This window comes from Leptinotarsa decemlineata, unplaced genomic scaffold (assembly GCF_025532065.1).
Source record: "Leptinotarsa decemlineata unplaced genomic scaffold, Ldec_3_MD MMD2_P_RNA_scaffold_5, whole genome shotgun sequence".
NCBI classification, from domain to species: domain Eukaryota; kingdom Metazoa; phylum Arthropoda; class Insecta; order Coleoptera; family Chrysomelidae; genus Leptinotarsa; species Leptinotarsa decemlineata.
In genome coordinates this window covers 387,936-411,984 of record NW_027412532.1, presented here as the reverse complement: position 1 = coordinate 411,984, position 24,049 = coordinate 387,936, and the positions used below count along the sequence as shown (strand labels likewise).

Sequence of the window (24,049 nt, the reverse complement as noted above, 5' to 3'; positions counted from 1 at the left end):
AACTATCCATGTCATTTATAAAATGAATGCAAGAAAGGAAGTTGTTCATATGTGCATCCTGCCTGCCAACTTTCGTGTTCTGAAAATATTCACACGCTGAACAAGTTTTTACCAGTATGAAAACTACTGAAACCATAATCAAATCACTACCATCACAGTAAACTAGAATGAAATGTTATGATTAAAAAATCAAATGGAACGATGTGAGTATACGAATATAAACATGACAACTACAATAATAAGATTATATAACTTGTAAGAATATAAATATGAAGAACTTACCAATATGTGAATTTAATATAACTGTCAATGTGAAGTCTAGTTTTTTATTATGTTTTAGTAGGGTAGTAATCGAATCACCAAACACTGGCAAATTGCTCTAGCTAACGGGGCCATAATCAATCGAATTGACAAACTAAAGAAGAAGCACAGAATAGTATAATTATTAATTATTCTGTGGAAGGGGTTACTGTACCAGTTTAGTTAATATTATTGTGAAGAAAGTTGATTTTAAACGAAATTAAAATGGCAGGTGAAGTAGTTGTTGATGCCCTACCGTACATCGATCAGGGATACGATGAACCAGGAGTCAGAGAAGCAGTAAGTATTTTCAATCAAAGCAATTCCTTTCAATATAATTTTTTCAAAATATGTTAGATCTGACCCATACTTGATGAAAATCCATTATAACTTGTTCAAAAAACACTGGAGGGTGTTTTTTAAACACAATATTTTGTGTCAAAATAGTTCAAATTACATTTTTTCACAAACAAAAAAATAACCACAAACCAAGGGTATATTCATGTCCTGTCTTGAGTTTTAAGAATCCTTTGTTTTCCATTCGTTGCCAGAAAAAATCAATGATGTTAATGATCCAACTTAACGTGTACAGGTCAGTTTTTGGCAATGAAACTTCTCACAATTTGATTTGTTTTTAAGAATTTGTATTGTTTTCAACCCTACTTGCCCCATCCCTCTTACAACACTAGACATTTTGTTATATTCTCTACCCCATTGTCACTTATATTTGCTTGAACAATTATCCGCCCTCAATATTAATGTTGCCAGTATATCTAAATACATCACACAAACATTTTTCAGGCACTGGCGATGGTGGAGGAGGAATGCCGAAGATACCGACCGACAAAAAACTACCTTGAGCACCTGCCTCCTCTCAACGTGTCTGCGTTCGAGACCCCCCTGATGAAAAACGAGTTCGAACGCCTCCAAAACCGTCTGCCTATGGAAACCCTGTCTATGAAGAGATACGAACTGCCTCCCCCTCCCAGCGGCAAGCTGAACGAAGTGGGTGCTTGGACAGAGTGCGTGGACAACTCCAAGGCGCAGCTGGAGCACCAGGCCGTGAGGATCCTCAACCTGCAGCTGATGTTGGAGTACTGTTGTCCCACCTGGCAGCACTACCTGCAGAGTCTGACGGATATGGAGAAGATCGCTGCGAAAAAACTGGCCAGTCTGAGACAGCAGATTCAGGAAGTCAACTGGCAGAGAAAGTCGCTGCAGACGAAAGGAGGGGAAGAGCTCAAGGCGCTCGAGACGAAGTGGGTGGCTTTGGTTTCGCACAATTACGAAATCGAGCAGGCGTGTTCCATGGCAGAGGATTATCTGGCGCAGGTGCAGGACCCACAAGCGACTTCGAGGAGCAACGTTTCTTAATGTTAGTGGCGGTGAAGGAGCTATTTTGAGATGGTCAGCCATTCAATGAATGTTTTTGACTTTGTATATAAATATCTACACATAAAGGTTACGTTTGATAAGACTTTTCCCAAAAGCCAAAAGGAGGAGTTTTTGCTGGAAGACCTCTCCACAATTGAGTTTCTTCATAAGTCCAATTCCTGTGGCTGGAATCAAAGTGCTTTGATATAGTTTTGAAGTAGTACGAGTAATCACATATATGTACGTAATTTGTTCAGATTCAATCAATCAAACATTTATTGAATCAGTTTTTCTTCACAATCACATTAGACAAAAAAAAACATAACATCATCATGAAATACTGGCTGATTCAACAGGTCAAACAAATATAGAAAAGATAAAAAAGTTAATATAAAACATACATAATAATAATACCTATATTTATTGATCCTTTAGGTGTACAAACAGCAATAGAGATAGGATAAGTCAAGGAGTTACAAAATAGTTAAAATTGGGGAAAAAAACATCGGTATTACAAAATATTACACATGTATATATACATATACATACACATAAACATATTGTCAAATCAAGGATTAGGGATACATGTTGAATGAGTCATTGCCGTGAGGGCAGCCATAATATCATTATGTAGAATAGCAAGCATGCGTTGTCAAGAAGTCCTTCAAAAAATATTTGAACTTTTGGGGGTTCATGTCTCACGAATCTTGGTAGTTTGTTATAGATGTTTACGTCAAGAGAGTTTTTACTGGATTTTTGCAGTCTTTTTCTACTTGGTCTGATTCAATGCAGAGCCACGTATACGATAAAACTGCAATTTGTGTAACAGTATGTCACGAGCTTTGCTCAAATAAAAAAAATAATCCTAAAGTCTGCTGTTTGTTTTCTAAGATTTCCAGGGCATGTTAAATGAGTTGATCAATTGCACCAACTGTAGATTCATTTCTTCTATAAGCATTCTGACTAGAAGAAAATAATCTGAATGATTCAAAGTAATCATATAATCTCTGATGGAAACAGTATTCAATAATCTTAGAAAACTGACTAAGTAGCGATATAGGCATCTAAGATGCACAGTCAGATCGAGAGCCCTTATTTTTGTATATTGGCAAAACCTTCGACATTTTCAGTATTTTTTCTTAAAAACTTTTTTGATGACTTGTTCGATTCCCATTTTAGTTGCTGGATATAAATAAATACACACATCGGAAAAGTCTAGGGATATTTTTATAACATACTAAATATCATAAAAATAAATGCATGAGGTCGTTTGATTTCGATTAAATTGGTACACTCGACCACCCTGTGGATTTCTATGGGCTGAACAAAGCCTGCAAAAACAGTAACTAATCTTTTATCAAGTTTTTTACAAACTGTAGGTTTTCGGCTAAAATAAATAATCTGAAAGTGTCGAGTTTGTACATTCTATGCAGTTCTTGCTCAGCAATTAAACTGGAAATATTGTGCTTCAACATGGAACGCCATCACTTACCATTAACTGAGATGAATAGAGCTGTAGGGCTTCTTCATGGAGGCATGCGACAAAATGATGTAGCTCTTCGTTTGGGGGTCTCCCAAAGTGTTATCAGTCGATTGTGGCGGCGTTTCCGTGAAACTGGCAGTCCAGCCGAACAACATCCAGGGCGAGTACGCGCTACAACTGCAGTTCAAGACCGCTTTTTGGTCTTAACCGCAAGAAGACAACCGACAATCACAGCACCTGAGTTGATTAACGTGTTGCAGCAGACGCACCAGGTAACCATTGGTCGTGATACTGTCAGAAATCGACTGCATGAAGCAGATCTCCACAACAGAAGGCCACTTAGATGTCCACCTTTGTCGAGAGGCAATCGCGGTAGAAGATTAGAGTGGTGTCAAGAACATCAAAACTGGGATGCAAATGATTGGGCCACAGTTTTGTTTACAGACGAATCCAGATTTGGATTTCATCCAGATTCTCGTCGAGTAAGACTGTGGAGACGACCTGGAAATAATGAACGTTTGAGACATGTCCAGGAAGTCCACACATACAGAGGTGGTACAGTAATGCTATGGGGCGGAATCGTGATCGGCGGCAGAACCGATCTCGTTTTTCCAAATCGCTCCCTCACAGCTCGACAGTACCTCGACACTATTCTTCTACCTATCGTCCGTCCGTTTGCTGGTGCTGTTGGTGAAAACTTCCACCTAATGCACGATAATGCTCGTCCACATGTCGCGCGTCTAGTGACTGACTGGCTCACCAACGAAGGAGTTGATGTATTGCCATGGCCAGCACAATCACCGGACCTGAATCCCATCGAGCATGTGTGGGACATGCTTCAACGAAGAATTACTCCGCATATGGGGAACATTCACACAACGTTTCAATTGAGAGAGCTTTCAATCGCTGAATGGGCAAATGTACCTCATCAAGACATTGACAATCTCATTTTGTGGATGCACGATAGATGTAGGGCCGTAATAAACCAGTGTGGAGGCCATACTTTGTACTGATTCCAATTTTTTTTGTATTATGATTTTTTTTCGGGGTGCCAAAGAAGAGCCATATTTTTTTTAGTTTTGCTTATATGCGCACTCAGTATTTTTGACCATTTAATTAATTTTGTTGTAAGTTACATTCGTTTAATAATCACCCGTCAACTTTTTTTCCCTAAAGCGATCTAAAAAAAATTATTGCCATTTTTAAAAATATCCCTAGACTTTTCCGATGTCTGTAGTTTGATGAGCAGATGACATAATTGATATTTTTAGTGTTAGGTTTGGATATGCTACTACTGACAGTTGAGAAATAGTCACTAAAAAGGTTGCATATAGCAAAATTATCAACACCTTCAGCACTTTGTATTTTACTATTTTATTTCATAATATACCATTACAAATAAAACAAACTAATAAATTCACAATCGAATAGTTTCAGAATTTTCAGGAAAATTAATTTTTCACAAGTTGCAAATAATAAAACCTCATCAACTTCTTGTAAAATCCAGATTCATTCTCAACAAATATCGTTGAAATCATTTTCTATTAGTTCAAACCTCTCAGTTTTCACATGTATAAATATTAATTGTAAAACTATGATCCTTATAGTTATAACACAAAAACACCTTTTTATAAATACACCAAAGACAGTACATTTCATCAAATGTCATAAATAGGAGTCCCATTTTTGTCCCACGTATTTTTCACCTTTTCAAAAACGAACGTTGTATACAGAGCTGAAAGAAAAAAAAAGTTAGAATGTTTGGTATACTTCAGTTGAGAGAAATAAATGTTAGAGTTAGTATGCTGCCGCTACTTTTGGAAAAAAATTCAATTTGAATTACATATTTTTGTACTTTAATCACGAATATTGAGGCAAAATTTGTTGCTCAGGTCTACGTTTTCAAATCCGTCCTCTCACAACAACCAACTATATCATTCTGATATACGGAACTCTCAAAATAACATCTTTTTTTACTGTCACATGTTTTTTACTTACAAGAAGCCTCCCATTCGGACTTTGACAGTGTCCCAATCCTGACACCGTCTTTGCCTTTGAGATATTCACTAGCGTGTGTATAATCGTCCTTCTCTGTCCCCGCCAGCGATCCCGAGTCGTGACAAGGAAACGTCTCTAACGCTCTCATGGTATTCATCAAGTACCTGCCTTCGTTTTTCATACGCTCGAAAAACTCGTGGAACTTCTCCCGCCTGACAAACTTCAACCCAAACTTCTTCGCCAGTTTCACCAGAGTGGGAAAGTGAACCAGAAACTCCGGGCAGTTCACTACCCCATCAAGATGGAAGTGGTATTTAGCCCCGAACAGCTCGGGCTTGTCGGTGTCGAAGTCCAGGGTCACTTCGTACACTTCATTCCCGAACGTGTTACTGCCGTTCTTCCTAGCACGTGTGATGAGATCGTACGCATCAGGCATGGTTCCGATGAAGAATCCTCCGGGCTGGAGACACTCGGAAGCGTTTCGCAGCATACACTCGGCCTGCGGAAGGCTCTCGAAGCAGTAGTGGAACGAAAACTGGCAGCTGACGAGGTCCAGTTTCATGGATGGGTCAGAGAATCTCTCACGTAACCGAACTCTCGTACAATCCCCAGGAATATATTCTATGGTGTAGACACTGCCGCCGCTCCTGTCCCTAGATCCTCGTTGTTTCATATCCTCGTAGCGATCCCTGCACTGATCGAGAGACACGGAAGCAATATCGGCACAAATCAAGTGTGTTATGTTCCCTTTTTTCCACTTGAGGAGGTCCCCGCCCTTGCCGCAGCACATATCCAGCACCCTCAGAGGGGCGTTGTGCTTTTTACCGTCCTTTATCTTTGTTAGGTACTCGTTTATCAGCATGCTTTTGATCCAGTTGTGGAAGTTGCGCAGGTAGATAATGCGGGACTTTGAGCGCTCACCTAGGCCTTTTTCCGCAAGCTGGTTGTAATGTGTGGCCACCACATTCGCGTAGCCCCGTAAGGACTTCGCGGAGACATCGGAGCTGTCTTCAGTTTCGAGTTTTCTTTTTTGGGATCGCGGGCTCTCTTTTTTGCTGGGCGAGGTACGTTTTTCGTTTGACTCGACAGGTTCGACTTTGGCCGGTTCTTCTGGGGATTTGGATATACTTTTGTAGAAGTCTGCCTCTTTACAATGTATTTCCTCTGATTCGGGCTCTTCTGGAGAATTTTGCTCTTCAACGTTTCTAGAATCAGCGTCCGCTGCGGCGATTAATAGGGCCTGCTCTAAATCGTTGATTTCGCTCATATTATTTGCGGAAAAATAGGAATTGATGCAAAAATTGCAACATAAAAGTACTGTTTTACCCCAACTAGGCATCTACTACAAAAATTGGGTTATGTTTTGGTTGCTTTTACTGTTTGCCATGCAAGCAGTGAAAAACAATGGAGTCTAGAGGCAAACATTCTCCGTAGGCTGCCAAGCTTAAAGTTTATTGTAGATTCTGAAAACACGAGCTTAGTTTTTTATGGTAGTTTGCTTGGAGAAAAACATTCTCCACCGCCCAACCACATTTCAAGTACGTGGATTGTTGACATTGAATCTGTTTCTTCAGTGATTGAAATGATTTCTGTTCTTTCGGTAAAAACTCACATTCTAGTATAATTAACGAAGAGTACTGAACAATAACGACGCATGTATTTTTAAACTCTTAAGAATAATTGACATGTTTTTAGACATCTACAACAGTAAATAAATTGAAGGGGTATAGAGTTACTTATTTTCAAATTGATTACTTCCATCCTTTCTTTGGAAGATTTCCTCATCTTTTTTTTGTATCAAGATGGAGTAGCAGAAAGCCAAAAACTTTCTCACCAGTAAATAAATGGTCAAAAACAACAACTCATATCGACCAAATTAGAATTACAGTAACTATTACATGGAATCATCTTGATTTTTTCATTAGAAATGAGAATAATTTTTGGTAATCATAATGAATCATCGTTGATAAAGGAAAAGAGTCTATAATTCTATTTCCCAATCGACAATGAAAATGAAAACAATCTTCGGAAAACGCTGGTTACTTCAGTTTTACATACAAGACGAGCACTCTCCAGAGAAAAATCAAAACTGAAAAAGTAACAATTCATTTATCCACAGATACAACTAAATGGGAGCCTCAGTTTCAGTTGACACATCAAGAAAAGTACTTCGACCTCACTGCTGAAGATGACTGCCGCAGTTGTAGTTGAAACGTTTGGAGATTATAAGCAAAGAAGACAACGGCGAAACCCGGAAACCATCTAAAACAATTTTCTATTTCAAACCGGAGATATAGACATGTTTTCTATTTTATCGAATTAGAACTGTCATTAAGCTTGCCAGCCTAAGGCAAGTAGCTGTCTCCAGGCGCAAGTGACACTTGAATAAATCTTTCTATTGGTCATTTTAGGACTGTCAACTTACGTCATTTTTGCACTGTTGTTATTAGGTTTGTTCTGGTTCTCACTTGGTAGTGTTCCGAATAGTTCGAAATCAGTGTTCAGTATCTGTCTGTTAGTTCGTTGCTCTTAGGTACAGTCCGGGCAGAGACACAGAACAGACCTATTATATTTCGATAAGTTCTACTGATTACCGTCAACTTCGTATGTCGCTGTCATCGTCGTCTTGTCAAAATCTCAATATGGCTTCTTCTGACAATTGTAAAGTTGTCAGATGTTACTGAAAAACAGTGAAAATTTCGTCAAATTTGGTAATTTTCGCGACAGTGGGCAGTGTTTTCGACCGTTTCCTTTCGTGTCACCCTCCAGAGTCCTCAAAATCCGTCGTCTCGTCGTGAAAAGGTTGCCTCACCTCGCACACCTGAGGAATGTAAATTTTTTGTTGTTTACCAACGGGAACTAAAATGTTTTGTGTGAACTTACGAATCTGCTAACGGGAAGCAGATATCGAGGACTGTTCCATATCCCGAATTCGATTAGTGGATTTTTTGGATTCCGAGGACCGACTTGGACCTCCCAGAAACAGTTGTTTTTGTGAAAGGCCATCGAACTGCCTACCTTCAGAAATGGCCTTTAATGAGGTGAGTAACGATTTTATAACTATTTCCTTCTTCGTGTCACGTAAGTAGTATTAAGTTTTCTAGCGAGTTTTTGGGGTGACATTTTTGAGTTGAAGAAAATAAAATGTGACAGTTGTGAAATGAATTTCTCTAAATTTTTGACGCACCATCACTGAAGATATTTTCTGAATATATCAGTCAACATTAACATTATTGAATTATGTAATTACATGCAAATTAAAAACTTGAAATTCATGGGTTTGTTTCTTGAAACTATCATTTCATTGGGTAAAATGAAATTTGATAATTCAACATCCAATAGCTAGTGATTTTCTGTTATGATTATAATGGGACTGTTAGGTAAGTAGTTTATTCATCAGAATCGTTTGAGATCACTGTTTATTCTCAATAGAATCTGTGGAAATTAGGCAGTGAAAATCACTATTTTAAATTTATTTTTATGACTAGCAGAAACCAGTATTTTTGTTGTTTATCAATTCATTTTTCAAGGAATTCAAACTATCGAAATACACATAGTCATTGAACCTACAAATGCTTTATTGAGTTTTGCTATTTTTTCCTACTTCTACTAAAGCTGGATTTGTTGACTAAGTAACAGGAATGTAATACAGACAAACTGAAAAAAAAACCTTTTTCAAACGATTACTTTCACATGACAACAAATTACAAAAAAATCGTTTTTTTTTTCTCGAAACTTCAAGAAGGAATTCTTTGTCAAGTGATTTTTCTAATCAATTCCAAATCCATAACGAGTGATTTGAATACCGAATGGAAAATATCGGGTGAAAAAGTGATTGCCGAATGAGAAGTTGCTTCTACTGTAGCTTTCAGATTCCAAAACAGAGCAAACGTGATTCTCCCCCAGAAATTGGCAATAGGTATCCCGATAAACTTAGAGATTAATTTCTCAAGTCTTCCAGTGAGTGTGTCAGGACGCTCCAGAACTTGATTGTTTATGACGTACTTGTGTAAATTCAAGTTCGTTTTCAGTGAGTAAGACATTACATTACATTTGGATATGTTGAGGGACAGATTATTCTTCCGACACCATGTAGCAACGTGATTTAAATTCAGGGTGAGACACTCGCAATCATTAGAACATGTTATACTGTGCTAGAGTTTCAAGTCTTCTGCGTATAAAAGGAAATTGACATCAATCTCAGCTCAGATATCATTAATGAACATATTGAACAGAAGGGGTCCTGGATTTGATCCTTGTGGTACACCAGATGTGGCTATATATTCGAATTTATGTAGAGTTACGGAACCTGTGGCATTAAATCGCATCCAAATCTGATTAAATATGATACACTGACTATTGAATACAATCGTTAATATTTACAAATATACGATACTTGATAAAGTTCCAATTGGTGGGGTGATTTCATATCGATCCGACAAAGAAATCATGGAAAATTCACTGATATAAACCCCTCTTGGTATGCATTGTTATTTGCAAACATTCACAGTGTCTCACAAAAAAAGTATGTTTTTTTTGCACAAAATTTTCTTTTTCTCTTGACGAATTTCAGTTTTATACGGGCCACTTTGTTGATATAAAACATATTTGAAATTAATCCGCCTTTTTTAATTCCCTATATCTGGTCAAGTTTTGGTCAAATTCAGAATTAAAACCTAACAAAAAGACCGTCTTGAAAATTCTCACAAACCGTGAAATTTTGGGAACAGCATTAAAAGAAAAATGGGTCTAAGCAATGAAGCGCTATCGCCGAAAACGCGACCCGAACGCGGGCAGAGGCGTGAAGGCAGACGTCGTTGACGGTTGTGTTAGTAACTGTATTTCTAAAGTGAAAATATAAATTAATAGCTGTTGCCTGCTCTTAAATTAACGTACAGCCGAAGCCACTGAACCTAGAATCTTGAAATATGCAGGTAGGTTCTTTGTATAGCGTAAATAAGCATCAAGAAAGGGCATCAGGAATTTCCACCCACGAATTATACAGATTGTATTGAATTTCGTCGGTTTTGATGTTGGAAACAATAAATATTTATTGAGGTACCGAGCTACAAATACATACGACATTAAATCGGACAAAAAATTTGAAACAGTCTATTAGTGATTATCAATTTGATGATCTTATGCAAGGTTATCAGTTTGAAAAGTCACCAAAGCATATCAGTACCAAATATTTCAAAAAAAATTATGATATAACGTTCAAAAATGAATCGAGAAATTTCTATGTTGAAAAAGTATATTACAATGTTGAGGAATTTCATATTTCTTGATACTGTACTATTGTGGAATTGACTATCGTCAGTGTAATTTTGTTATAAATATAAATAAATGAAATAAATTACAGTAGTAAAAAAGTTTGAGGGATTATCCCAGTTTACAGTCTTATCTTCAGTAATATACACCTTGTGAATGTTTATTGCCAGTATTTGATGGTAATCATCAACGAGAGATAAGGCCAGATATGGCAAACAACTATTCACACCACAAACTAGGGCTTAGTTTGGATAAGAACCTCCAGAAAATGGCATAGTTTCATTCGGGATACTTGATTCAATCGGCGCGGCGGTCAGTTTTTTAGTGTCGCCGATCGTTTTTTTTATCTAGTGCACGGATGCCGTGTGAATGTTAATTGTTTAGTTTGCGGCAAGTCCATATTATTAAACAAATCGCAATTATGTAACGAGGTAAACAAAGCAGGTGGCGTCAATGGTTGGTTTGTCAGTCGATCGTTTGTTTTTGTCGGACGTGTCGCACTTTGAAATCTGTTTCGTGGTTTTTTAATACATTGCGGAGAGGATTTGACGGAGCGTAGTGAAGATACGGGTTTTCTGAAAGAAGTGTTTTGCCTGTAAGACGATTTCTGCTATCTAAAAGAATGGATCGAAGAATTTGCATAAAATTTTGTGTAGAAAATGGATATCCGTGCTCAAAAACACTTCTATTCTCAATATAATACAATGACTAAAACTGAAATTACTCCAAATCACCTGAATCGAAATCAAATACGAAGACACATTTACTTGAAAACCACAAATGGATCCTTTTCATCTAAATTGACTATCATCTCAATTTCAATATTTTAAAAAAATGTTTTTACTTCACATTTGACAAAGAAATCTATATTCCTCAAACAATTCACAGGGAACACATATTGTATAGTGAGAAATCTAAACGTAGGTTGGTTCCAGGTTTAGGCAAAACAAATATATCTTTCCTTTCCAGATAGATGTTTGACAACAAGTGTGGATTATCAACTTTATTATGCAATAGCTGGACATACTAAAGCATTTGTCAACATTAAATGTGAGGCTATTTGCCACGGATCACTCGTAAACTCTATCTACGTCATTTTGTAGCAAAATCACGTCTTCTTGACTTTTGATTTCCTTGAATAATTTAAAATCATCCGCGAATAGTGCACATTGCAAGTCCTGAACTACCTCTGGCAGATCGTCTATTAGTAATAAAGAGAAGAGGGGTCCTAGATTGGACCCTTGGGGTACACCAGATCGTGTGAAGAAATCCTCTAATTCCCATCCCTTATAAACTACATACGCAAGGTCAATAACGAGTATTATCTTGAAGTTATGGCTGCCAAACAAGTACTAAACAACGCAGCGTCTTCAAACTTGATACATATTCTTTACAGATTGTGGACTTTCTAATACAGTGATATTTTTCGGACAACTACCGCCATCTTTAGGCCAGGCCGGATACTTTTGGGGCAACTGTCGTACTTTGAAGGAGATAAAATAGAAATTGACGTATACATGAGTATTTTTTGGGAAATTCATCTTATTTTTTGAACAGACAGTGGTCAACAGTTGTTATCATCAAAAGTATTATTTGTCCTCGAGAATGAGATATATTTTTATTGAAGGAAAAGTTGTGATAAGTTATCTAAACAACATTGTGTTTGTTTATATGGCAGTTGTTGGCTGCGCAAATTTCTGTTGTTTTCTCAAAAATTTCCTGAACTGACACAATCTGATTGGTTACTTGTATAAGTCATTGTGATGAGATAGTGACCTTGTAACTTTCACACCGTTTTGAACTCTCCTTCTTCTTCTTCTTATTTTCCATTCGTTGGCTTCAGCAACCAAGGCTATGCGGCCAATTGGTAACGAAAGACATTTGTGAAACCAAGTGTGGTCACACGTTAGTACGTCTGAGACAAACCCATCTACATTTGGGGGAAAAGTAGAATCCGGGAACATGTATCTTGCTATAATTTAAGATTTTCTTGTCCCTCGGGCGCAACTATTGTTAACCATGGACTACAAAGGCATTCCACTAGCAAAGCACATAATCTATAAGCGGAACTAGCCCAATTATTGCCGCTGTCTTCATTGATAGTACGAAGCATATACTTTTACAGCTTGTGGTGGGAGAGGGAGGAGAACGAATGTAATAACTTCTTATTATTATTATTTTGTGAGTTGAAAATTATTATTGTAGCCACAAATATCTCGAAACAAGAAACACGTTTTCGAAATAACACTGTGTTGTTTTTCTGAAAGGTATTCATTCTATCGCCATCATGTGATTCGAGAGATAAAACCAAATATAGTTTTTCTCGACGAGTACTTGTAAATATTGTCGACAAGATCATAAATAAATTAAATCACGGTTTGGATTCTCAGTACTTGCGTCTGAATCATTATAATGTCGTCGGATACTCGTTCGGAGGTGTGGCCCGATATCAAATAGTTTTCTTATAGCTAATTTCATCGAATACAAGGTGAACGTTTATGGAAAAAGTCGAACACGCTGTTACATGGGGTCTTTCATTAAGAGGAAGATCTTCCTCTTGAAGATGATCACTTGGTGATCGAAACGCGTGACGAGGTGTTAAAAGTTATTCAATAAACAATTATTGTATATTAGAATTGTACACCGCTTCATACCAATCATTTTAAAAGCACAATTTATCTCTAACACGGTTACTTCCTTAAAGGAAATGAGTTGATAACACATGGTGGTTTCCTTATTTCTTATCGCCCGTAATACCTACGGTTAGTTAGTATGCAAAACACACTTTAGTGAATAACACCAGCTCGAATTTCTAATGCTGAAACTAACGGTTTTATGACGGTGACTGCGATTTCAGTCAATACTCGACGAGCTAATAGCCAGGCATTGGGCAGTCCCGGAAAAACCGAAGCGAAGTTCGTTAATAACGCCAAAAGTTTCTTCTGATGGCGCCAGTGATGTCAGTAGCAGAATCGAAACGATTGTGAATCGCGAGTGTGGATTTTTATTGTTTCGGCTTCTATTGACTAGAGATGTGGTCGCGTTCGAAAAAAACTGTGTCGAGAAATCCCTCGTTGGGCGCCACCGAATTTGTTAAAAGCAGATTGGGCAAACTTAACCCCCGACCGGCTTCGTGGTCGCCTAGTGATAGCTCCCAATTCATGTTTTGTAACCAATCACGAAGATGGACTACATATCCTTCTCCAGTAAGTGTTTTTTTAACGCGCTTTCATTAGCTTCACCTGTATGTATGTTTGTTTGTTTGTTTGTTTGCTTGTATCTGTATTTGACAGCTTGGGATCTGTATTTGACAGAATTATCGGCATTATTGCTTGATCTATTCGAGGGCAGATGGCGCTGTACGGAACATCCTTGATATATTGACATTATTGCTTGATCTGTTCGCGGGCAGATGGCGCTGTATGGAACCTCCTTGATATAATTCGAATTCACTTTACATGTATTTCTTCATTTGAAAAAAGTGTTATTTTTTTAATTAACACACTCGGCTGCTGCCTTATTTGTAACCCTCCTTTGCACGCCTGCTGTCTTGGGCTTATTATGGTATAATACTATTCACAAATCTTATCATACCCATTTAGAACATTTAAACTGAGAAATCAGTAAACAAAGAAATAAAATTGGGTTTTCACAAAAAGAATATGTTTTATTGATTGTTAGTTTCTTTCCTGAAGTATAAATTCTTTTAATAATTTTTTGAATTTTACATTTTCACAGTTTTTTATGTGATCTGGCAATTTATTGAAAGCAGAAAGAGATTATGGTGCCTTGTATCAGGATCTTGAATTTCTGATTTTTTAATCAATATGAGGTTAGATTTAATTTTTCAAATTGATCACTAAATAAACAATTTTAAGTCTGTCTATTATAAAATGTTCTTCCAAAGAAAATGTGTTTGTTATTGAATATAGTTCGTTAGTTGGAATGTCATATGGAAGACGATATAGTACTTTTAATGCTTTCTTATAAACAATGGAAATTTTGTTAAGGGTATTTTTACATATATCTTCCAATACTCGATTTTGTCCATTTTCATAAAAACATTCACATCAATCCACTCAAACGACTGTTACATAACAACTGCACGTCCAAATTGGCTGAAACTTTGGTAAGTAGCTGTCAACAGCCAAACAACTAGTGCTGCCATCTTCATGATGAGGTCGGGAACTTTCCGGACCACCCTTGTAGTTAAATACTTTCAAATTTGTAAGATATTTGTTCTGAAGGTATACACTTTCACTCAGTACCCTGGAACATTAATCATAATTTGAAATTCCTGAATCGTTACCCACAAAATTTGTCAATAAAGAAGCATTTGCGACACGTATGCCAATATAAATTTTCACTCTGTACTATACACGTTCTTGGTCGATATACTTCGACTGTTGTTTAATGAAACTCATAATAATGGGTCGTCAAATAAATGAATAAAACATTAGAATTCGGCCTCGGTCTAATAACAAACGATACCTAAACGTCTTATCTGCATGCGTACGCCATCGAGACGTGATTCACAAACGATGAAAAGTCGCAACTTAAAATCTAGTCGCGATAAATGAGGTCGAACAGTTTTTTCGTCGGTCTTTTTGGTGTCTTTGCATTAACGGCAAAGTCGGATATCGGTTTACGAAGCCGTTGAACCTTGGCTTTATCGGTACTTAGTCATAAAAAAGTTGATAAACCTCGAAATCCGTATTTACATGAATGTATAACAAGACAGTTGGATTTTGTGATTGAATCGGCCGTTACTTGATGAAGATCCATAGTAATTTCATTAGCTGCACCTTACGATTTGATCTTTACCATTTAATTTTTTTATATACCTAAGGTACATCCTCAGTTAATTATGATTACTTAGAGCAGAGCGGCCGTATCACTACGGCCCTCGATCGCAGTGTGTCGCAGAAAAAAGCGCGTCCTAGACAAGCGAGAGAGTGTTAGTTAAGTACCTATTTAGTTCTAGTAAACAAATCAATCATAGACAGTAACGCCATCTCTCAGCAACAAGCGGAAATACCGTATTATTTTTGTTCAGAACAATATAATCCTCCACGTGCTTCGAGTTTAGAGTCTAGACTAGAACCTTCCTTATCGATATAAAAGGAGCACGTAGCGCGACGTGAGTGTGTTGAGTCGAGTAATTGAAGCAATACGGTCGGAGAAGGATTCTAGTTGTACTGAGACTGTGGGAAAATCAGGTAAAAAATCAAACTTTGGGTCATTTCGCTCGTTTAAAATCATTTGGCACAGTGAACCAAGAAAAATTGGATCAATATTCTCAACTTCTGCAAAATCTGATCCACAGAATTCAACAATTGTTTTGAAAATGGAGTCAAAATGGAATTCCCAATTTTCGGCAATCCATTCAATTTTGAAGCTTCACAGGCACCAATTCATCTGCAAAAGATGCATCTAAAAGATGATTTGAATATGTTGAAGCCAGTTTTTCTGTTGTTCTTCCAAACTATGTTAAAGATCCCTAATTGCTTTTGCGTAGACAGTCTACAAAACTTTTGAACACCTCATAAAACGCAATTTTTATCGTCTAGGTGTATTTTATGTATTTAAAAAAGCATATATAGGCTCACATTTGTTGACATGTCTTGAAATCCAAAAGTAAACGCATCATGATATAATGTATCATTATCAGGTGTCGTCATTAGATAAAAAAATTCTTTGAAAAGTTTCTGTCAAGATCTGACTTCCTGTTTGTATTAAAAAAAGATGTCACCATCGATTATGTTTGGCGAAACTTTATCATTAACATTTCAGATATAATAACTAATCTAATAATCCATTACTAATATGATTCGTTCAAGTGAACTTGGCGTTTTGACAATGTGTTGTTGCTGATGTATTTATTGTAATCTAATCTTTGATTAGTATCGGACCAATAATCTTTATGTATACCAGCTGAATCAAATCGAATTCACATGAAAGCTGTTCTATAGTGAGAGTTAATGCTAGAGAACTGGGAGTTTGTACTGCGAAAACAGCATATCATGCTTTGGTGGAACCTCATTTAAGGTACTGTATACCTTTATGGGGCGTATGTAGCCTTAATTTGCTAGAGTCTGTGTTTGTATTACAAAAAAGACCTATACGATTCTTATGTAAAGCTAAACCTGGTGACTCAAGACTCCAACTCGTCAGAGCATACAAAACAAATTAAAGTTACCTATCCCTTGCAACTCTCTGGTCAAGGACTCCTTATTTTACAATGAAGATGCATAACCATTTGCCTAGTTATAGTCTATCCATTCCCAATTGGTACGGCAATAAAAATAAGAGTACAGTCATAAACATTTCTTGTCTGTGGCCCCTAGTCGCCCAGATAGCTAGTAAACGTGCTATCAAATGTAGTTGAGGAATAAAGGCTCGGCTAGCTGGACTGGCTGAATACTAATTTTTTGTCCGTTTCACAATATTTCTTTTATCAGTTCCGTATGTTTGTGGTGTTAGGTGAGGTAGTGAGTGGTTTTGCAAACTGATTTTTGAATACTTTTTCTAGAGATCAATTGCCCTAACACCAAACTGATATTTTTGCTCTCGACGCGCGTTTCGCTAACAAGGTTAGTATCTTCAGGACCTAAAGTTTTTTGGTCCGATGTGGACTTTGTTAAATGATTATTATCCTGATTAATTTTTCGGTAATTAAGTAGTGGAACCACTACCTGCAAATTAATTTGTCAACAATATATTAAAAAGCGGACATTTCGAAGTTTTTCATAATTACCGATGGTGAAAAAACTCAGTTGAGATAACTTTTTCATGGGGTGAGCAATTGCTATGACTGTAAGAGTAAGTAACTGAAAAACTACCACTGAAAAATAATATGCCGACGCCTATGTCGAGGCGGGAATTCCTTCTCTCTGCTGTTCCAATAGGTATTGGAAATACTGTACTCTTAAGAGACAAATATTAATACTGTTGTAAATCATGCCCTAAAGAAAATAACGACGGCTGCCACTGGTAACCGTAAATCAATTGTGACGGAGCTAAGAGCGCGCGTATGTTCGATGTTCGCTGCCGCTCTAGATGCAGCGAGAATAGTGCTACCGATTTCGATGGAATTTCGGCGAATTTTCTACCGCATTCGATTACCATATATAAACGCTAGCCACAAGCATATCGACACAGTCAATTGGAAGTTACAGTGCGGTACTCGAAGTGATCTAGTAAGGCGATAGACATTCGAAACGAACACGCAACTAGATTGATGAATGTGTGAAGTGCTTGAATACCGCTTTCTGAATATTCGTAAGAATGTTTGTATTTTCGGTGTTGTAATTTGTTCTTTTTTGTTCCAGAAAGTCGATCCCGAGCTGATATTCACGAAGCAGGAACGTATCGGCAAAGGATCTTTCGGAGAAGTATTCAAAGGTATCGATAACAGGACGACTCAAGTGGTTGCTATCAAAATAATCGATTTGGAAGAGGCGGAAGATGAAATCGAAGATATTCAACAGGAAATCATGGTGCTGTCGCAGTGCGACAGTCCGTTTGTTACGAAGTATTACGGATCGTATCTCAAGGTAATAGCAGCCAAGAATATTCCGTGTTACACTGGCAAAGGTTTTGCCAATACACAAACAGTCTCTCTTGATGTTCTCAAGCTTTTATACCACAGTTTAATTCAGTCAGTAATTTCTTATCGCCTTGAACAGTGGAGCTTATCAGCTAAAGCTGATGAATTTTTTATTATTCAGAAAAGGGTAATCATAATTCTGGCTGGTGCATCTTCAAGTGAACACGTTATTCATACGTTATAGTTTATTAACAATGCCTAGTTTGTATATTTACTAAACTGTGATATATATAAAGGAAAACATTTCAATTATTTCTAGAAATGAGCAAATCCATGAACATTTCACCAGAAATAACTCAACTACATCAACCTTATAGTAGATTGACAGTATCAAAGAATCATCCCTTGTTCTTTGGGGTTAAGCTATATAATAAGCTTAGTGAGGACATCAAATCCTCAAATATCAATGTCTTATGTTTTGTTTGACCTGTTGAATCAGCCAGTATTTTATGATGATATGTTTTTTCTTGTCTAATGTGATTGTGAAGAAAAACTGACTCAATAAATGTTTGATTGAACAAATGGATTGAAAAGGGGAAAAAATCTAAATAAATTAATATATTATATAAAAAATATATCAACAACAAAAAAATTAAGGGAAAGAAAAAGCATGAAACCAAAAATAAAACAAATTAAAGAATAAATACTTATTTAAAAAGAAAAAAGACAAACAAAAATAAATAGAAATGAAAATGCAAAAAAAAGAAAAGAAAAGAAAACAGAAACACAAAAACAAACAGTAATGGAAATTCAAAAAGCAAAAAACGAGGGAAAAAATCACGTATGCACAGATATACACACACATAAGAATGTTTGTTCAAAAAGAACTTCTGTATCGTGTAAGGATCTTTGTTTGTTTGAAGGTGGTTGGTTGACAATGTTTCGTAGTGTATTTCATCAGTTCGGACTTCCATTGTCTAATATAATATAAATTGATTAGATAACCCTGAAAAAATCAAAATGATTAACCGAAAATAACAATTTTATTTAAACAAAAAACTGAAATTACAAACAAGTAACATACAAGCAACAACCAAAAAATTGAAATATTGATAAAATGAAACAATTAAAAATATATTATTAACAAAAAATTAAAAATTTTTGGTTGTTGCTTGTATGTTACTTCTTTGTAATTTCAGTTTTTTGTTTAATAAAATTGTTATTTTCAATCAGCCAGTATTTTATGATGTTGTTCTGTTTTTTTTTTGTCTAATGTGATTGTGAAGGAAAACTGATTCAATAAATGTTTGATTGTACAAATGGATTGAAAAGGGGAAAAAATCTATATAAATTAATATATATAAAAAATATATCAACAAAAAAATAAAGGAAATAAAATGCATTGAACAAAAATATAAAACAAATTAAGAAAAAATACTTATTTAAAAAGAAAAAAGACAAACAAAAATAAATAGAAATGAAAGTGCAAAAAAAAAGAAAAAGAAAAAGAAACACAAAAGCAAACAGTAATGGAAATTCAAAAAGCAAAAAACGAGGGGAAGAAAATTATGTTTGAGCTATTACTCAATGTTACTTTCAAATAGTTTTTATTAAAACACTCCGGTTAATTAGTTCTCCCAAAGCTAAAAAATTTAAACTGCACGCACACAAATGTTTGATTGATTGTTTGATATCAATAATAATAATAATAATCTTTATTTTTTCTTTTTGACATGATTGAACACGTATAGAAATCGTCAGGTACATAGAAAATAGCATACCTAATAATAGTACAGTAAAAGTAATACATGTTATTAAAATAGACAGTAATTAGTCACGTTTATAATAAAATTGAAATATAAATAAAAATATATAACTTTTATTTATGTGTACACATATGCACAGATACACACACACATATACATATACATAATCTACATATACATATACATAATCTACATATACATAAGAATGTTTGCAGCGCTACTTCAAAAGGAACTTCTGTATCGTGTAGGGATTTTTGTTGATTGAAAATCTTTTTAATAGAAACTTAAATTTTCTCGGGCACCCTGTTTCCCTAATCTCTTGTGGAAAAGTATCAAAAAGTTTTAGTCCCGGGTAACAAGCAGAGTTTTCTGTCACCTTGTACTTATATTGAGAGCGGATAGTTGTTTGCTCTTCATAGAGCACTTGAAACATCAATTAATCCGGCAAATCTAAATTGATCAGTAGACATTCTCAACTCCAGCTGGTTTCTCATCGTGTAAACGTTCTTAGGGTACGAAGCTGTGGATCATCATGGAATATCTGGGCGGGGGATCGGCGCTGGATCTGATGAAAGCCGGGAATTTCGAAGAGATGCACATCGCAATCATCCTCAGGGAGGTTCTGAAGGGTCTGGACTATTTGCATAGCGAGAGAAAGTTGCACAGAGACATCAAAGCTGCTAACGTGCTCCTGAGCGAGATGGGTGATGTCAAACTCGCTGATTTTGGTAAGGGATCTTTTGAAAAATGTTGAAACTTTTTCTCTCCAAGTGTGTAAGTTCTAGTTGCCTGATTTGAACTTTGATTTGCAGGTGTCGCTGGTCAACTTACCAATACGACGAGTAAAAGAAACACTTTTGTCGGCACCCCTTTCTGGATGGCACCCGAAGTTATCAAACAGTCAGCGTACGACTCCAAAGCGGACATATGGAGCTTGGGGATCACTGCCATCGAACTGGCCAAGGGCGAACCACCCAATTCGGAACTACATCCCATGCGGGTCCTCTTTCTGATTCCTAAAAACAATCCTCCGCAACTGACCGGCAGCTACAGCAAACAGTTCAAGGATTTCGTGGAGGCTTGCTTGAACAAAGATCCAGAAAACGTGAGTGTTGATGCCTCCGTGGTTTGGATATATGATGATTGCGTTCATGTTTTTCAGAGGCCCACTGCTAAAGAACTCCTGAAGTATCCATTCATAAGGAAGGCCAAGAAAAACTCTTATCTGATAGACTTGATTGATAGATACAAGAAGTGGAGGTGTACGAGAAACGAGGAGAGCGAAACTGAATCCGAAAACTCAGATTCGTGAGTGTTACAAACGTTATTTTCAGTATTGAGCAGGTCTGTGAAATGTGTATTCATTTTCGTTATCTCTGCAGGGAAGAAGCAAAACAAGACGGCGACTTGGACGATCCTTGGATAATGACTGTGAAAGGCAACATGAAACTACCGTTGGAGGACATGCCCTCAATGAACCCCATCATCAACAGGGCCCAAAACGGTTCAGCGGGGCCAACGCTGGGCAAGTCGCCACCCAAGGACTCCAATCTCAATCACTATAGGTCAGACAAAGCAACGCCTGTAAGTATGAAATAATAGTACACACCTGACACTTCTTGGAATCCCACACCTGACACCAACTAGATCATCACCTCCCCGAGGCGAAATAACGTACCTCCAATGTAGGATTTTAACTCTTTCAGTCTTCCAAATCTTCGTCGGTCGCCCAAACTCAGTTGGACAACAGAAAGGACAAGGACCGGGATCGAGAAAAGGATTCCGAACGGGAAAGGGAACGAGATAGGGATCGAGATAGAGACAGGGATCGCGAACGCGAAGTTAAAGAAAAAGAGAAGAGGATTTCGCGCGAGTTGAGTCCGCTGGACCATCGAGGAGCGAGCGAATCCGCCAGGACGGCGGATAAGAAACAGAACAGGAAGTCGATGTCTAGGGAGCATTCGTACAGCGGGAAAATTGAAAGTCGATCGCCTCCGGCGCTTGGAGGGTTTATTTATCCAATAATAACAGAGGTAAGTAAGTGCCGCAGTAGTGCATATGAACCAACATTCTTTGAGGTCCATTGCTGATGAATTTCCCAACATGATTGTTGAAAAACTTTGAGGAATCATATGTTTTGCAGTAGTAAGCTGTTTGGTCCTTCGAGGCTGGATAAGTTTGGCATTTTTATATTCATAACAGTAAATTAGGAACATGAGTACGGATTTGATGTTTCCATATTCTCATTTACTATTCCAGCCAATAATTCGGATTTTGTTTGTGAATTATCACCATTATTTGACTAATTAGTTTACAAAATGCAACGCATGATTTATTAAACACTAGCTTCGTCAGACGTGTTCATACTAACTAAATTCTGCCTTTTCAAGTCAAATTATTAGTCATTACTGAATAGACCAAGTCATATAGTTGAAATTACTCACGTATATAAAGCCTTAATGAGTTGGAAACATGCTTGTAGAAGCTTTTTAGTGAAAAACTCACATAGTCATGGATTTTCATCAAATATCGTCCAATTCCGTCACGATTATTACCACAATTATTGTGAAAATTGTCGTATTTGGTCCTTCGAGCCGGATAATATTTTCCGTCATCAGTTACAGAAAAAACACCAGTACAACGGAAGATCGGCGGAAGCGTCGCACAAATCTAACGACGCCATCGAGGATTTGGAGAGCGCGTTCGAAATAGCAGAGAGGACGAGTCCCGGCATCAGCGAGATGTTCATCTGCGAGCTGGTACAGAAACTGGCGCCATCCATCACGGAACAGAGGCTCAAAGGGGTGTTGGATAAGGTGGTGAGGTGAGTTTGTAGTGAGGAATGGCGAGTCTTGATTACTGGAGGTTTTACTTTGCAGGGATACTCTGTAGATATATAGAAGGAGGTGGCCGGCACGGATAGTCCGTCGATTAAATATAACAAAACACTTTTTCTCCTACCGTTTCTCTTCGGATCGTTACTATTTACCGATACATGACAATATCGTATATCTCTTGAGCTTATTACTGGTAAATTTAAGTGAGCATTGACACACCCACACACAAAACACACACCTAAGGTTAAACTGATGCAAATACATGCCGTTTCACCGTTTCGGAAAGGGCGTTCAGTTCTTGGCTTGGAGATTGAGATCGCCCCACGTAGATATTTCGAGTTTTCCTTATACAGATTTTATTGTTGACCACTGGTTATTTTTTAAATAAATAAGTTGGAAGTAATGCCATGTCCTCATTGGATATATTGTATATATGTATATCTAGATTGAACTATATTGTACCATTTAAGATCATATTTTTTCCTGCAATGTATTTTTTTAGATGTGTAAATATCTATTAATAAATAGTTATACTATTTTGGTTGTTTTTTTTGTTCTGTCGCAAATTTTGCGTTCGGAGCCATCGAATGCAACATTAATTTTATGAAAAGAAATGGTTGAAATTGTCATTATTTTTGTTTTCTTACAACAATTGTTTCGCCATCTATAAGATAGTAGGTGTAACTTCCGTGTTTTTACTTTTGAAGTCATTCCTTGAAAGCCAGTGCTGCCATCTAGTAGATGATAGTTGTAGTTAGTAAAAACAACGATATACTAATTTCAGATACTCTCCGATAGATGGCGGTAAACTCAAAAAACGACGTGTAGGTAACTTCAGCTATTATCCGAAAGATGGCGCAGCATTTCCTTTAGAAAGTAGGGGGTTTTTGGGAAATGTTGCGCCATCTTTCGGATAATAGCTGAAACTACCTACACGATGTTCCTAGAACATACTGCCATCTATCAGAGAATATCCGAAACTAACACAACATAAGTTAGTTTCTGCTACTCTCTGATAGATGGCGGTATACTCAAGTAGCAACGTGACCATAGTTTCAGCTATTATCCGAGAGATGGCGCAGCATTCCATTCAAGAAAGTAGGATATTGAAGGGAATGCTGCGCCATCTATTGGATAATAGCTGAAACTATGGTCACGTTGCTACTTGAGTATACCGCCATCTACCAGAGAGTAGCAGAAACTAACTTATGTTGTGTTAGTTTCGGATATTCTCTGATAGATGGCGGTATACTCAAGTAAGAACGTGAAGATAGTTTCAGCTATTATCCGAGAGATGGCGCAGCATTCCATTCAAGAAAGTAGGGTATTGGGGGAAATACTGCGCCATCTATTGGATAATAGCTGAAACTACCCACACGTTGTTTCTGGAGCATACTGCCATCTATCAGAGAATATCTGAAATTAACACTATATAGTTAGTTTCTGTTACTCTCTTATAGATGGCAGTATA

The 24,049-nt window shown here is 37.0% G+C and overlaps 3 protein-coding genes across 5 annotated transcripts; 2 read left to right on the top strand and 1 right to left on the bottom strand.

The window, feature by feature from the left end:
- The first annotated feature begins 438 nt into the window (after positions 1 to 438).
- Positions 439 to 2,085, top strand: BCAS2 (BCAS2 pre-mRNA processing factor). Its single transcript, XM_023173181.2, has 2 exons — positions 439 to 600; positions 1,102 to 2,085. The coding sequence occupies exons 1-2, from the start codon at positions 526 to 528 to the stop codon at positions 1,672 to 1,674; spliced, it is 648 nt and encodes a 215-aa protein (XP_023028949.1). The 5' UTR covers positions 439 to 525; the 3' UTR covers positions 1,675 to 2,085.
- A 2,422-nt stretch (positions 2,086 to 4,507) lies between these two features.
- On the bottom strand, positions 4,508 to 6,545 carry Rnmt (RNA guanine-7 methyltransferase). The gene is made up of 2 exons (XM_023173172.2): positions 5,156 to 6,545; positions 4,508 to 4,892 (listed from the first exon to the last, which is right to left on the bottom strand). Exons 1-2 carry the CDS (start codon positions 6,492 to 6,494, stop codon positions 4,816 to 4,818), a joined length of 1,416 nt encoding a protein of 471 aa, XP_023028940.2. The 5' UTR covers positions 6,495 to 6,545; the 3' UTR covers positions 4,508 to 4,815.
- Positions 6,546 to 7,770: 1,225 nt separating this feature from the next.
- Positions 7,771 to 23,115, top strand: GckIII (Germinal centre kinase III). 3 transcript variants are annotated; one of them, XM_074186828.1, is made up of 10 exons: positions 10,691 to 11,021; positions 13,284 to 13,632; positions 17,758 to 17,982; positions 20,253 to 20,469; positions 20,554 to 20,846; positions 20,904 to 21,049; positions 21,124 to 21,325; positions 21,448 to 21,774; positions 22,360 to 22,565; positions 22,621 to 23,115. In XM_074186828.1, exons 2-10 carry the CDS (start codon positions 13,459 to 13,461, stop codon positions 22,631 to 22,633), a joined length of 1,803 nt encoding a protein of 600 aa, XP_074042929.1. In that variant the 5' UTR covers positions 10,691 to 11,021; positions 13,284 to 13,458; the 3' UTR covers positions 22,634 to 23,115. The 3 variants fall into 3 exon arrangements, with proteins under 3 accessions (XP_074042930.1, XP_074042929.1, XP_074042928.1); XM_074186829.1 differs by lacking the exons at positions 10,691 to 11,021; positions 13,284 to 13,632 and adding an exon at positions 7,771 to 8,196; XM_074186827.1 differs by lacking the exon at positions 10,691 to 11,021 and having other exon boundaries at positions 11,345 to 13,632.
- The last annotated feature ends 934 nt before the right edge of the window (positions 23,116 to 24,049 follow it).

Excerpts from the sequence above, each read along its gene's own strand:
- GckIII (XM_074186828.1), top strand. The coding sequence starts at position 13,459 with ATGTGGTCGCGTTCGAAAAAAACTGTGTCGAGAAATCCCTCGTTGGGC. Across the intron at positions 21,050-21,123 it reads GAATCCGAAAACTCAGATTC|GGAAGAAGCAAAACAAGACG; the intron begins GTGAGTGTTACA and ends TTATCTCTGCAG. Across the intron at positions 21,326-21,447 it reads GGTCAGACAAAGCAACGCCT|TCTTCCAAATCTTCGTCGGT; the intron begins GTAAGTATGAAA and ends TAACTCTTTCAG.
- BCAS2 (XM_023173181.2), top strand. The coding sequence starts at position 526 with ATGGCAGGTGAAGTAGTTGTTGATGCCCTACCGTACATCGATCAGGGA. Across the intron at positions 601-1,101 it reads AACCAGGAGTCAGAGAAGCA|GCACTGGCGATGGTGGAGGA; the intron begins GTAAGTATTTTC and ends AACATTTTTCAG.
- Rnmt (XM_023173172.2), bottom strand. The coding sequence starts at position 6,494 with ATGCCTAGTTGGGGTAAAACAGTACTTTTATGTTGCAATTTTTGCATC. Across the intron at positions 4,893-5,155 it reads GTCCGAATGGGAGGCTTCTT|CTCTGTATACAACGTTCGTT; the intron begins GTAAGTAAAAAA and ends TTTTTCTTTCAG.